The sequence below is a fragment of the Ambystoma mexicanum genome, chromosome 14 (genome assembly GCF_040938575.1).
Source record: "Ambystoma mexicanum isolate Mex_15411 chromosome 14, UKY_AmexF1_1, whole genome shotgun sequence".
NCBI lineage: Eukaryota > Metazoa > Chordata > Amphibia > Caudata > Ambystomatidae > Ambystoma > Ambystoma mexicanum.
Window position 1 is genome coordinate 616,885,146 of NC_090940.1, and position 14,912 is coordinate 616,900,057.

Here is a 14,912-nt window from a genome sequence, read left to right on the forward strand (position 1 = left end):
GCAAAAGGTGAATGGGGAATTACCGGTCCCTCCAACCCTGGAATGGACTGGTAATTACTCCATTCACCATGCCGGATTTGGGACGGTTTCGGAGGCAACTATTGAGCCAATTACTCCATGGTTAGCTTCAAACCCGGAATGAGGCCCATTCTTGTGAGCATTGTTTGCTTTTCCCACAAACTGGGCCAATAGGTCTGTAGGGATGAGAATAGACGTCATTGAGGGATTACCCGGGGTATCAGTTGCTACCCCTGGAGTATCAGTTGCTACCCCTGGGTAAGAGACTGCAGGCGAAGTGATTAGGGGGGCTAGGGGAGATGTACGCGTTAGGACCTCCCTGACGCAACAGCAGCCAGACTAGGGTGGAGTGCGAGCCGAAAGAGCTGCAGGCTGCACCATGCTATGAAGCAGTGTGCGGCTGCAGTGGAGAGGTCAAGCTCCTGCTGCAGTAAGTACCCCCACCCAGGCCTGGTCTTTGCATGGGAATGATGTGAAGACTTCAAGCTGGGGGGGGGGGGGCAGAAGGTGCTCGTGCATGGGTGCATGCATCAGGCTTAACAGTGGCTGTGAGGCAGAGAGGTCATGATGGCGGCACCTGGACTGTAAGGCTGTAATTTTAGCATTAAGTATGAAGCCTTAACAGCACCATACAGCAATACGGCTGCATGCGAGGACAGCAAATGGACATGTGAGGCTTTGCCATTCCTATTCTGCCTGCCCTGAAACATGATACTAGATGGACGGATGGGAGTTATAAAGTGCAAGGTTTGCTGGGAAGCAACAGAGTGCTGCATACAGGGGGCACACTCGGGGGATTACAAGTATGGGTGCAGGGGGGCACAGCAGCTGGAATGTATAAGGAGTGTAGGGTAAGGGGAGAGCTCCAGGTGGGAGAACTAGGGCTGAGAGGAGAGAGTAACAATTAATGAGATGTTGCTTGAAGAATAGGGTCTTTAGGTCCTTCCTCAAGTGTAGGATGGTGGGAGCCAGTCTCATCTGCAATGGTGACTTGTTCCAGAGACAGGGTGCACAGCAGGAAACGCTTTCATCCTAATTTCTCCTCTTGTGGTTCGTTGCTTCCAGCCTGGCAATGTTCGGGCTTGTCTGCTGGTGTGCTGTGCCGATAGTGAGTTTCTCAGCCAGGTAGAGTGGGCTTCTTCTTGTGGCTGCTTTATTGGTGAGGCAGGCTTTGATGATCATGGTGCGTGCTCAAAGGGGGAGCTGGTGCAGTTTAAGGATGGGGTGATGTGGTCAAAATGTCATAGTCCTGTGATAAGGTCTACTTCAGCGTACTGGACGACTTTCAGAGGGGCTAAGTTGGCATCTGGGACTCCTGCGAGTAGGGGAATGCCACCGTCCATGTAGGATTTGACCAGGGCTTGGCCAACTTTTCTGAAAACTCAGGGCAGGGATTAAAGTCTTGATTTTGCAGAGTACCAGAAGCAGGGACCATGCTGCTTGGGACTTCTTGCCATTTTATACAGTAAACGGTTCCATGGTGAGCAAATAAAGATGGTGTTCACAGTAGTGTCCTTTGGGAAGCAGGATCATCCGGGCTTCTGGACAGTCCAATGCTATACATGTGGCATGTTGCAGCAAACGATAGCGTAGGAGGGTGAAAGGCCGGAATACCCTGAGAGTCTTGCGCAGTGAGTTCCAGGTCCAATTTGGGAGAAGGCGTCCAGGTCAGGGGGCAAAGATGATGCTTAGGGATCCCAAAGTCATTACATCCCCTCAGTGGCATTCCCCAGTGGGCTTTAAACCACGCTTGTGGTGCAAGCTCTTGTCACGTTACTAAGCAATCCTTTGGAAGTCCTAACCTAAGGAACGCCCTCCCACATTCTTTCTCTTGACCTTCCTCAGCATCATTTGAACACTGGGAATGGTCTAGCCAATCAGGATTGAGGAAATGTAAGCCCTGATCTACCTTAGAATGCCTGAAATGTCACTTCCTTGTTAGCTAGTCTGGCTAGCCCATGCTCCGTGGCAGCCACATACCTGCCTTTTCCTTGCCTTTGGCCCACACTGCCTACGCGTGGCTTCCCTAGACCCCGCTCTTCCAGGTTTTTGTGCACATAGGCACACAAGGCCCGCCTGTGCCCAGCATCACCACTGCTGGTGTAATCAATCTGCATCAAGTAGGAATTTCGGGCCAAGACGGGCTGCTCTTGGGGGCTCCAACACTTAATTAGCAACAGAAAGGTTGGGCTGGAATAACAATTCTCTGCGTCACCAAAACAAGAGTCTTCGCTGATGAACCAGTGCTAAGGACTGAAGGAAGCAGTATTGGGGTTCCTTAGTTCCACAGGATTTCTAGAGTTTACTGAAGCATCAGGGTTAATCTCTAGAATCAGTCCTTAATGCACCCTATTCTCCAATCTATTAACAGGTCTGGATGGGTTTCAAGTCTATAGGTCTAAGGGTCCCAGTAAAGCTCAACAGTGAGCCATAAAGTGTCAGGATGGATCACGTGATGTAGGAGCCCATCAAAAGGACTTTCTGCTTGTCAGGTTCCCTCATCATCTACCCAGTCTCAGAGAAAAAGCACCCAACTCGTTTCTTAGAACCCGGGATATAGGACCCAGCATGCTATCCCCTCTCTCCACTTTGGTTCAGGATATTACTGCCCACAGAAGGCATATAGCTCCTTTCCTTACTCTTGACCTGGTCTCAGCCACTGCCTGCGATATAGCTCTCAGCAGGTGTATAGCTCCTGAAAGGTAGCCCAACTTACAGGGGTACCCCTTAAATATACGGGAACCTGTTACGCTCACCTGGTATCCACGGGGACGCCACGCAGCCCTGGTTGGATGATTTGCACTCTCGAACCCTCTCCCGGTCCCTTGGTAAGGCCTCTGGTTAAAGATGGGTCTGCAATATAGGAGAGCTGGATTCAATACCAGATTGTCTTTATGTTTTCCCACCTCCCTTGGCCTCAACTCCTTCCTCCCCCTGGGGCCTTCTCACCTTAATATTGAAAAAGGTGGATTCTCCGTCCTGCTCCTCGTGGCAGGGGCGCGTAGATGTGGGGGGCGAGCAGCGACCAAGTTACTTCACTGGTGCAAGGCCCCTGTGGGAATCCAGGCCTGCTGTGACTCCGTAGGTTTGCTGCTTTACAGTCTTTATATGCAGTTCTTATGTTCCTCTTAGTTTGAATAATAATGTCTTGCTTCTTTACTTTTAGGTATGGAAAGGTATTTGTGTTGTTGTCATGCAGTTTGGAGATGAGCATGGGTCGGTAGGCGAAAGCGCGGTGTGCGCGATGCTGTCCGGAGAGTAACGTGCGATGCGCGGCGCTGTTTCGCCTTTTATATTGCTAACCTAGGTCTTTTCTCTCCTTGCAGGTTGCGATGTTCCTCGCCGAGTGCCGTTATGTTCCAGCAATGATACTGACCAGGAGATGACTACCCTGCCAGGTAAGAATTGTGTGGCTTTCTTCGTTCTGGAGGAAACGTGAGTAAACACGTACTAATGCGGTCTTTCTTTCTCCTCTTTCCTAATTATGGTATTCCAGGATGCATGCGGTGCCGGATGATGGAGTTCGTACATTCAGGTGAGTGGAACTGAAGTCAGCGATGGATTGAAGACAGGATCCTGTTCCAGGTAAGTTTCGTAGTGTTCTTTCTCTCTCTGCAGGTCCTTGGTTTCAAGTAAGCTGGCATCAAAGAACTGGACACGGTGAGCATTACGCTGCCCACAGCAGAATAACGCAAAGCATGTTCTGCTGTTTGGGTGTGGTTTAAATAGTCTCAGGTAAAGTAGTCTAGGTAAAGTAGTCCCAGGCCTGCCACACCCAAAAGACTAGACCGCATAGCTCAGTTCCTTGTAACTGAGCTATGTGTGTGCCTCCATGTTGGCTGTACCCCCCCAAATTAAATAGTCCCAAGTAAATAGTTCCATTCTAATGTTGGTCTTCATGATGGTTATGATCCTGGCGCCAAAGACGCCAGGACTGACTCCAAGGGAGTCTTGGATGAGGTTTTAAGGCCTTTGACCTGGCCCTGACTGGAAGGCTGATTTGCCAGTGAGGACCAGAGGCAAGGGTCATGACAGTAACCCTAATCACGCTCACACCAGATTAAAGTTCACCCCTCTAGTGAATTAAGGCCAAAAGTCTTATATTGCAAGGATAACACATTTAATCTATACAGAAATGAGGATTGGGGGGTGGGGGGGGAGAACTCTGCTCCCGACCGGAATTCTGCTCCCTCTTCCGTGGCTGGCTTCTGCAGACTGATGCCAAGGAGGAGCCTTATATACTGTTCAACTTGCTCACTGAATACTGGCAACAGCCTCTCCAAAACTCTCCTTCCCATACAAGGGGGTGCTGCAGTCTTCCTTCTTGCATGGCCGGGTTTCCGTTTAGGTCAAACTATTGAGCATACTGCTGCCTATGCAGGTTATACATTGTAGCTCCTGTTTATCATCATTTTGCTATATTATAAACATTTACATATAAACACACCTTCCCGCAATACTTTCCACACCTCACTCAAGATACTCATATTACCTGGTCTAGTAATTCTTCTTAAAACCCTGTTTTTCAAAGCACTCTGTATGTCGTGCATTGAGCATGTACACTCCCATTTTAGAATGCATGGGTTTTTGATGGACAGGAAACAGCTGCTCAGCCACTTTGTGTGCTCTGCCAGAGCTAGCCGGGCACCACGCAATGCCTGTAATATATTTTTAGCACAGGCTGCATTCACTGTGCTTTGAGATTTTAAAACTACATAGAATAACATTTACACGTGTATTCAACTAACGGTTATTTGCACCTTATATTTAAATACTAACTATCTTCATTTAGTGCCTGGCCATGCCTGTGTGTGATTATTTTTGCATGAAAAAAGCTTTTTCAGTGCTCTAGTGCTTAGATAAGTCTTGCCCAATTGTAAAGCGCTTGGGGGTGCAGGAAGGTGCTAGCCAAGAAGCTAGCTCCTCCCCAACACTCCTTTCCTTCCTCTTGATCTGGTTTCAGCCACTCCCTGTGATATAACTCTCTGCAGGCATATAGCTCCTTTCCTTCCTCTGGATCTGGACTAAGCAACTGTTTGAGAAATAGCTCTCTGCAGGCGTCTAGCTCCTTCCCTTCCTCTGGATCTGGACTAAGCAACTGTTTGAGAAATAGCTCTCTGCAGGCGTCTAGCTCCTTCCCTTCCTCTTGATCTGGTTTCAGCCACTGCCTGTGATATAACTCTCTGCAGGCATATAGCTCCTTTCCTACCTCTTGATCTGGTTTCAGCCACTGCCTGTGATATAACTCTCTGCAGGAGTCTAGCTCCTTTCTTTAATTTTGATCAGGACTCAGCCGAAAGGCCAGAGCAAATATTACATTTTTGAAATGTGTTCTTTCATTTCTTATTTTTAATATAGCTCCCAAATGGCTTTACAGCTGCTTTGTAGTGGTAAACAGCAGCAGTTTGCTCCCTAAGGTTTGGAAGGGAAACTTGGCACAGCAACCTGCAGTGATTTGCTTAGGATCACACCGGCCGTGTGGGGAAGCTTGGATTGGAAACTTGGCACAGCAGCCTACAGTGATTTGCTTAGGATCACACGGGCCGTGTGGGGAAGCTTGGATTGGAAACTTGGCACATCAGCCTGCAGTGATTTGCTTAGGATCACACGGGCCGTGTGGGGAAGCTTGGATTGGAAACTTGGCACAGCAACCTGCAGTGATTTGCTTAGGATCACACGGGCCGTGTGGGGAATCTTGGATTGGAAACTTGGCACAGCAGCCTGCAGTGATTTGCTTAGGATCACACGGGCCGTGTGGGGAAGCTTGGATTGGAAACTTGGCACATCAGCATGCAGTGATTTGCTTAGGATCACACGGGCCGTGTGGGGAAGCTTGGATTGGAAACTTGGCACAGCAGCCTGCAGTGATTTGCTTAGGATCACACAGGCCATGTGGGGAAGCTTGGATTGGAAACTTGGCACAGCAGCCTGCAGTGATTTGCTTAGGATCACACAAGCCATGTGGGGGAAGCTTGGATTGGAAACTTGGCACAGCAGCCTGCAGTGATTTGCTTAGGATCACACGGGCCGTGTGCGGAAGCTTGGATTGGAAACTTGACAAAGCAGCCTGCAGTGATTTGCTTAGGATCACACGGGCCGTGTGGGGAAGCTTGGATTGGAAACTTGGCACAGCAGCCTGCAGTGATTTGCTTAGGACCACACGGGCCGTGTGGGGAAGCTTGGATTGGAAACTTGGCACAGCAGCCTGCAGTGATTTGCTTAGGATCACACGGGCCGTGTGGGGAAGCTTGGATTGGAAACTTGGCACAGCAGCCTGCAGTGATTTGCTTAGGATCACACAGGCCATGTGGGGAAGCTTGGATTGGAAACTTGGCACAGCAGCCTACAGTGATTTGCTTAGGATCACACGGGCCGTGTGGGGAAGCTTGGATTGGAAACTTGGCACAGCAGCCTGCAGTGATTTGCTTAGGATCACACGGGCCGTGTGGGGAATCTTGGATTGGAAACTTGGCACAGCAGCCTGCAGTGATTTGCTTAGGATCACACGGGCCGTGTGGGGAAGCTTGGATTGGAAACTTGGCACAGCAGCCTGCAGTGATTTGCTTAGGATCACACGGGCCGTGTGGGGAAGCTTGGATTGGAAACTTGGCACATCAGCATGCAGTGATTTGCTTAGGATCACACGGGTCGTGTGGGGAAGCTTGGATTGGAAACTTGGCACAGCAGCCTGCAGTGATTTGCTTAGGATCACACAGGCCATGTGGGGAAGCTTGGATTGGAAACTTGGCACAGCAGCCTGCAGTGATTTGCTTAGGATCACACAAGCCATGTGGGGGAAGCTTGGATTGGAAACTTGGCACAGCAGCCTGCAGTGATTTGCTTAGGATCACACGGGCCGTGTGGGGAAGCTTGGATTGGAAACTTGACACAGCAGCCTGCAGTGATTTGCTTAGGATCACACGGGCCATGTGGGGAAGCTTGGATTGGAAACTTGGCACAGCAGCCTGCAGTGATTTGCTTAGGACCACACGGGCCGTGTGGGGAAGCTTGGATTGGAAACTTGGCACAGCAGTCTGCAGTGATTTGCTTAGGATCACACGGGCCGTGTGGGGAAGCTTGGATTGGAAACTTGGCACAGCAGCCTGCAGTGATTTGCTTAGGATCACACAGGCCATGTGGGGAAGCTTGGATTGGAAACTTGGCACAGCAGCCTGCAGTGATTTGCTTAGGATCACACAAGCCATGTGGGGGAAGCTTGGATTGGAAACTTGGCACAGCAGCCTGCAGTGATTTGCTTAGGATCACACAGGCCATGTGGGGAAGCTTGGATTGGAAACTTGGCACAGCAGCCTGCAGTGATTTGCTTAGGATCACACAGGCCATGTGGGGAAGCTTGGATTGGAAACTTGGCACAGCAGCCTGCAGTGATTTGCTTAGGATCACACAGGCCATGTGGGGGAAGCTTGGATTGGAATTCAGGTGTCCTGGTTTCACAGTCTCTGTTTATGGCACTGAACCACTTCCCCTCCCAGGCGCTGCCCAGGCCAGGAACAAGTTGGCACTGCCAGGATATATGACAGACCTGAAAGTTGATAACACGTTTTCTTAGGGAGAACTTAAAGGTAAAGGTGCGCAGTAGAAATACCAGCAACATAACGGAACACAGCATAACAGGTACGAGTAAAAGTAATCTTTCGACAAAAGGCCTTTAATGAGCAAGCCTTTCAGCGCGTGCGATTTTTGGCGCCCATTATGGCCGCAGACAACCAGCATTTTACCAACTGGCTGCAGTGCTTGCATTTAACAGTTTCCATTGCTCAAATAAGTGAAAAATGTTTTGAATTAATATTAAATTTAAAAAAAAATGTATTTGTTTTTTTTTTTCTAATTCTATTTAGCGGTGCTGCGGCCGAGATGTGAACCCAGTTCTTAAGTGCATGCGTGTCGGCACCCAAAGCCTAGACCAAAAGAAACTTTCTTTGATAAGACCTGAAATGTGCCCTTATTAGTACTTTCATTGCAATAAATGAAAGTAATATGCGTCGAAGACACAACATGTTATTACTGCCATCTAGTGGCCACACAGGAAAGCGCCTCTGGGGTCCTGGTGCTAAATTCGCTCGGTGTTGCCATTTAGAAGCGAAAGGAGGCAATAGTCTAAACCCGGAGCTCCCGGCTTGGTGGCTACCCCAATGGCGTGAACTAAGCAAGACCAGTCAGTTTGTAATACATTTTGTGTAGTTCCACATATAAAATACATTTAAATACATGTTTAAAGATGATCAAATAGTTCCCCATATTTTCCTCACACGTCACTTTGCCGCTAGGCATGGCCATCTGTGAACTAGCAGATACTTGGAATGTGCGCCGTGAGGGCTTTGGGCGATTTGGCGCGTCATCAAGAATTAAAATAAATAAATAAATAAATAAGTCACCAGAGCAAATCAGAGACGGCCCTCTGCCCTGCGAATGGGGTTCTACGTGTTTTGGACACACTGTACTGGACAAAAGGAGTAACGTGAAGGAGGGTGGGGCGAGTGGCCCAACTTGGCAGTGGGTCGTTGTCCAGAAGGGAAACAACATAAGCCCAGAGGAAAGGTGTGGGCTGGAGAGAGTGGGTGGGTGCCATGTGCTCGCGAAACGAGAAAGGAAGCTCTGGCCACAGAAGGCAAGTTGAAATAATTAGCCTGTGAAAGAGGCCCTTCATGAGGGAGCAAGCAGGCACCCTCTCTGCCAGTGCATGCCACCTGCAAACACTAGCATGACCTGAACAATCCCGTATAGCCTCGGGGAGAGAGACGGGCAGGGCCAGAGACTAAACGTTGAGTAAAACCCCCTAGCTGCAAGGGAGACCTCATAGGATACATCTCTGAAGAGCGCCGCCCACCGCCTCACAAACCTTTCCTCAAACCTGTAAGAGAGCACTCAGACATTCCAAGATCACGGCTGGGCCTTCACAGTGCAGCGCACACACGTTGCTTATCAAGCAGGCTTTCCATGGGAAGAGCCCATGTGGGCAGAGTGAGAGCAGAGAGAGGAGACTGTTCTAAGTTAGCTAACACTAGGGGCAACAATACACATTTATTCAAGCAATTGCCCCCCGACCCCCAATAAAAGAGAGGATACTGTACCTAGCCAGGCCTTCTTCATACAGGTAGATGACGAGGGGGTCGTACGAGGTCACCAGCACGTACAGACGTACATCGAACTTGAAATCTGAAAGAGAAAAGCCATGCGTGGTAAGAAAACTGCACACGATCGGCTTGGAGCCCCCACAGAGCTGTCCACCCTGGGAAGGCGTGCATACGCCTACACGCTTCAGTACATTCGAACACAACCTTCCTGTCCCTTGCTTGGAACCACTTCACTTCCGCCAACTCCTGCAGGGATGGCGGAGCTTCCAGCGGTGGAAGCCTCTCACTTCTCCTGGAATCCGTCTGACTCCCGCTGAGCCTTTCCCTGCACCCCTGCTGGGAATACATTGGCTCCTGCTGAGACCCCCTGGGACTCCTCTTGGAACTCTGCCCCTGACCCCTTTTGAGCCCTCTCCATTCCTCTTGGAGGCTCTTCCCCTGACATCTGTTGGATACCACTATCCCCTGCAGTCCTCTCCTAACCCCCCCTCCCCCTTGTGACAATTACCCAGACACCTACTGGATGTTACGCCCTGCTGCAGTCCTGCCCCGCCTCCTCATGGAAGCCAGTCACCCAGACCCATGCTGGAATTCATTCCCTCCTGCAGTCCTGCCCCGCCTCCTCATGGAAGCCAGTCACCCAGACCCATGCTGGAATTCATTCCCTCCTGCAGTCCTGCCCCGCCTCCTCATGGAAACCACTCACCCGTACCCATGCTGGAATTCACTCCCTCCTGCAGTCCTGGCCCACCTCCTCATGGGAAGCCACTCACCCAGAGCCATGCTGGATTTCACTCCCTCAAGCAGTCCTGCCCCGCCTCCTCATGGAAACCACTCACCCGTACCCATGCTGGAATTCACTCCCTCCTGCAGTCCTGCCCAGCCACCTGGTGGAAGCCACTCACCCACACCCATGCTGGATTTCATCCCTCCTGCAGTCCTGCCAAGCTGCCTCGTGGAAGCCACTCACCCAGACCCATGCTGGATTTCACTCCCTCCTGCAGTCCTGCCCAGCTGCCTCGTGGAAGTCACTCACCCACACCCATACTGGATTTCACTGACTCCTGAAGTCCTCCCTGGACTCCTCGTGGAAGCCACTCACCCACACCCATGTTGGATTTCACTCCCTCCTGCAGTCCTGGCCAGCTGCCTCAAGGAAGCCACTCACCCACACTGGATTTCACTGACTCCTGAAGTCCTCCCTGGACTCCTTGTGGAACCATTTCCCATGCTTGGACACAAACTGCCTAATCTGGAGGCCATGTTGCGCCCCCTGGTTTGACCTCCTCCAACTCCTTAATGTACCCCCTCTCCCCAAAGTCCAGGTATGCCTTCACTTCTCCTGCTGACCCCCCCCCCCCATTTACTGAGGAGACCAATAGCTGCACACTAACAGCAAAGCAGGCTTACAACGGACATGTTGCTGAGGATTGTAGTGATCGCCGTTCAAGGGTGTTTATTGAACTGTATATGCAGGTTGGAAAAACACCTAATCTAAACCTAAATCTAAGATGGGAGCAAGCTTCAACCATCAAATAAAAATAAGGCAGTCCTAGTGGCATCTTGTCAAATAAAAGGGCCTATACTAAAAAAACAAAAAAAAAAAAAAACGATTGCCAATCCTTACAACGGAATACAAAAAGAGTGTGGCATAGGATTCACAGGAAAGAAACAAGGGTTCACAAACGATAAGTCAGGATGCGGAAGTCAGGGTCTCCTCTTCCCCACGTTTTTGAGCACGAGACAAGGCGGGACTCCGGAGCACAGCACACACTCATGTTTTCCCAGCACAAGACTACAGTTAAGTTCTCAGGTATCAGACCCTTTGGTGGTTAAGTCTCTTTTCTACAAAAAGTCTCTCGCCTCCGAGGACCTAATGTGTTCAAAATAAACAAAACGTTACCTTTCCAAATGTACGTTGGGTGATGACCCTTCACACCTGGATCCCCCTCTTCCGACCTCAGACCCCTCTCGAATATCAGCCTCCCTCTGTCGGGTTCATGTGGCATTCACAAGCCTTATGTCATTTTAAACAGTTCACTGTGGACATCGGGTTCACTCTTGTCAACACACTGTTCATTGGGACTTCAAGCTTTGCCCCATTCTATCGGCATCCCTCCGCCGGGTTCACTCTTGCCAACTAATGTCAATCACACAGTTCTTTCTCTTTTCTCAATATGCAATATTCATCTCCCTTAGCTTTCCAATTATGCGCCGGTCAAAGACGTTTGACTGTACAGGGGGTTTTGCTAGACCCCTGTATGACCACTAAGCTTTTCCTTGCGGCTCTCCTAGTGCCTTCTGATATCAGTAGTTTCAACAAACCAGGGATGAACCAGAGTCTCTCGAATGATCACCCATGTGGTGCCGGACCCCTCTGCAGCTGGCTTTCCCTTAATGTTAACAGCTCTTTGAACTTCCCTTAATTTGCAGTTTGCGATTTTTGTTCACAGTTTGGTTGCTTATCGGTTCTCCCATCAACTCACAGGCTGTGATGAACCGCATGGTGCTTCTTGTCTCTGGAGTAATGGATGGAACTACGATAGCAAGCGTCTCTCTCTTTTCCGATTATCAAGGTAGAGGTGCTCAGTGTACCGTTGACATCTGCTGCAACATACACTGGATTCGGTTTGTGGTCTTACGATTCCTTTCACGGAGGCTTCGCGGGTCTGGGTTGGAAAGGACAAGGTCGCTTCTCTCCTGGTCACCCCTTCGGGTCTCACCGCCTTTCTCCTCTTGAATTGCTATAGTGGGATAGCTGTCTCGTGCGATTTGCCCTGCTCGTAGTGTGCTCTCGTACTCCCCCCTTTTATCCCTGTTGGGAAGGGAAAGGGCCGTCAGGTGTGTGGTTCTGGTCAATTGCCTGACTCTGCCTGACCCTTGTGTTGGGACGTGTCAGGTAAACGGCTTTAGTGTTAGTCCGTTGTCTTTTCGTGGTGTAAGAAAGTGTTTGTGTCAGAAAATGGGGCAGTGGGGTAGAGTGCCAGAGTATCCTATGTGGTAGGCTGGGGAAAAGGCATTATAAGAAGGGGGATACCGTGTCTCATCCATTAGTGTCCCGCTTCCACTTCCCCTCCCCGAGGACCACTCATCCAGGTGATTCTCCCTCGCTGGTCCACCCCCAGGAACTGGATCCAATAGCGATGGCCGCCTGGCCACCTGGATGACGGATCCGGGGGGACTAGTCAGGGAGACAGCTTCAGGCTTCTCACAGGATAGACAGAACTGGACTATCCAACCAAAATAAGATCTCTTTACACTGCATTTCATATAGAACCTCTACTCATTCTAGAACCCCATTAATAGTGGATTCTGTGATGTCATGTAATAGCACTTTATTTATTGCCCGCCAAAGGACGCAGGGCCTTTTGGCATTCCCATCTGTGACCTTCAGGTTGTCACCCAAACACGCTGTCAATAGTAGTAACGTATATAAAACATGCAACACTGTTGCCCTTTGTGTTTATCATTCACATTTCAGTAAAGAGAAGTAAAGTAATAACCACTCGCCCTGCAGGCTCACTGGTCATTGAAGCCCACGGGTGGGGAGGCGGGGTGAAGGGGGGGTGCGATTATGGCTTCTTCATTAGCAGCCCGGGTTTACATTCCGGATACAGACAGCAATTTATTTGTTTGGAAGAAAGGGTTGCATGCTCACCATAATCCGTTCTTTCAAACAAATATTTACCCAACATGGCCGCCGTGGAAATAGAAGGCGGCCTGAGCTTTTGTGAGGAGCAGAGAGGAGCGGCACTGGGGCAAGCACCAGCTCACTGGGAGGCGGGACTGATGGGGGAAACTGACGGGAAGCAACAGGGAGAGGGAGCGAAGATGGTGGGCGGGTGCGAGCTTGCTCTGAAAGTGGGCTTGGATCACGAGATTCAGCCTGTGATCCGAGCAACCTGATTGGCTGCTGCAACCGCCCGGGTGCTAACAGCTACTGGGGCGGGCTTATTCATTTGGGAAACTCTGGGAGCAGAAGGATGACCTTTACAATGTACGTAAAGAATCCTTGCTTCCAAACACTTGCCTGTTGGCATTAAACCTGTAGAAAACGTGTAATTACAGATGGTCTTTGTCTCTCATTATGCTTGAATGCTATTAACATTACAATTTTGTATTTCTTTATTTGCATTGCTTTTATCGAAAGATAGGATATCCAAATAATGTAGGCAATGCAGAGTTTACCATGTACTCTACGATGGACCAACTAGGATTGCTGACCCTGAAGAAACCGCGTCTCTGCAGGTGAGTCAAGGATCATAAAGCCAGACAGGAAGCAAAAACGGAAGACATTTTAACCATTTCCTCCTGGGATGCAGGAAGGGAACTACAGTGTCCATGTAAAAAACAGCCATGGGGCTCACCGATGTACTGAGCATAAATTCCGCTCACTCTTCCTATGGCATCACTGAAAGCTGCTTTGCAGAGGGCAGATTTGAACTGCGACTTGTGCATGGACTAAAAAAGGGTGTGTATGTTTAACTGTGAAGTTAAGCTTTCTAATGAGAGATAGCAAAACTCATTTTATTTCAAGCAAATTGTTCAATCACGGGCCCCTTTAACAATGAGCAATAGCTCGGCCTCCAATGAGTACTGGTGACTGATATCAAAGTCTAACAGAAGATTACCGGAGACTTGATTTGACAGAAAACGACATAGGAAGATTTGCAATAAAGTAGCAATTTGAAGAATCGTTACCTGTGGAACTGCTCCAAATATTTTCCCATTAAAGAGGATCACGACGTGGGAGGTCGTCTTCATTGTTTGAAGACTTCCATCAGATCCTGACGACAGATAACTCGTTTGGGCTCCAGGACTGGTCACTCCGGTCTCGATGCTAAATTCTGGTGCAGCATTTTACGTTCCTCTATCGCCGTAGGCCTGGTGTGTCGGACAGCTTGATGTAAGCAATCCTGCAATGCTGAAGTACTCAGAGTGGAAGCTTGCTAAACCCAGATCACATCCTACTTGAATGTAGTATTGGAAAAGGATGGAACGCTGAAGGAAATCTTGTCTGCCAAGGCACCCAGAGGGAATTTCCCAATACTTCCCTGCGTGGAATCTGGATGCAGTCCTGGCACTTGATACTTTGGGAAAAGGTTTGATATGGAGCACCCTTGAAGGCCTGCGGGTGTCTGCTACCTCTTGATGCAGATCCACTCTTGGGAGGCTTCTGCTCGGTCAAGATTCCCTGTAGTATGCTCTGACCTCTTTGTGGACGATGACCAAAAGCAGCATTTCCAAGCTTCCTTTGAGAATACCCTGGAGTTTCAATTATACCGTTTTTGGAAAGAGGTCAATTGATCGTTTCATTTATGTTCAAATCATTTATGCTCCATTTGTTTTGCTCTAATTTCCTCCCAAGAAATGTAGATGGTGAGTTGAAGTTAAGCAATATTGGTGGGAATGGGGAGTGCATTTAGGGGCAGTTAGGGGGTGGGCAGGGCACCTTCTCCCCCAATTTCCATCAAACAAGAAATAGAGCAAAGTAATGGCCAAATATGGCATAACTTACTTACCGTAATCCTATTTCTGATGCTTGTATCTGCTTAGATTCACATGCTTTGCATTGGCCGACATCTAGTGGTAGGTGCAGATTATTGCAGTTGAAAAAGGGGCATCGATTGGGTGTGTTTGTAATATTATCCCTAGTGTGACGTCTACTGTACCTAGGATCCCTCACGTGTCGAGGTCCCTCAGATTATTTCTTTCTGCCATCGTGGTTACAATACGCATTTATAACACATGCTACTTTGTGAAGGCAGACTCAGATATGTGATTTGAAATTAAAATGAA

General features: G+C 49.2%; 1 protein-coding gene across 5 annotated transcripts in view; it reads right to left on the reverse strand.

The window, feature by feature from the left end:
* Positions 1 to 14,912, reverse strand: part of TTLL5 (tubulin tyrosine ligase like 5) — a 769,178-nt gene that overhangs the window by 646,963 nt on the left and 107,303 nt on the right. For all 5 annotated transcript variants that reach the window (XM_069638032.1, XM_069638034.1, XM_069638033.1 and 2 more), the window contains one exon: positions 9,111 to 9,195. In XM_069638032.1, coding sequence (XP_069494133.1) covers positions 9,111 to 9,195 — 85 coding nt within the window. The remainder of the gene's footprint in view (positions 1 to 9,110; positions 9,196 to 14,912) is intronic.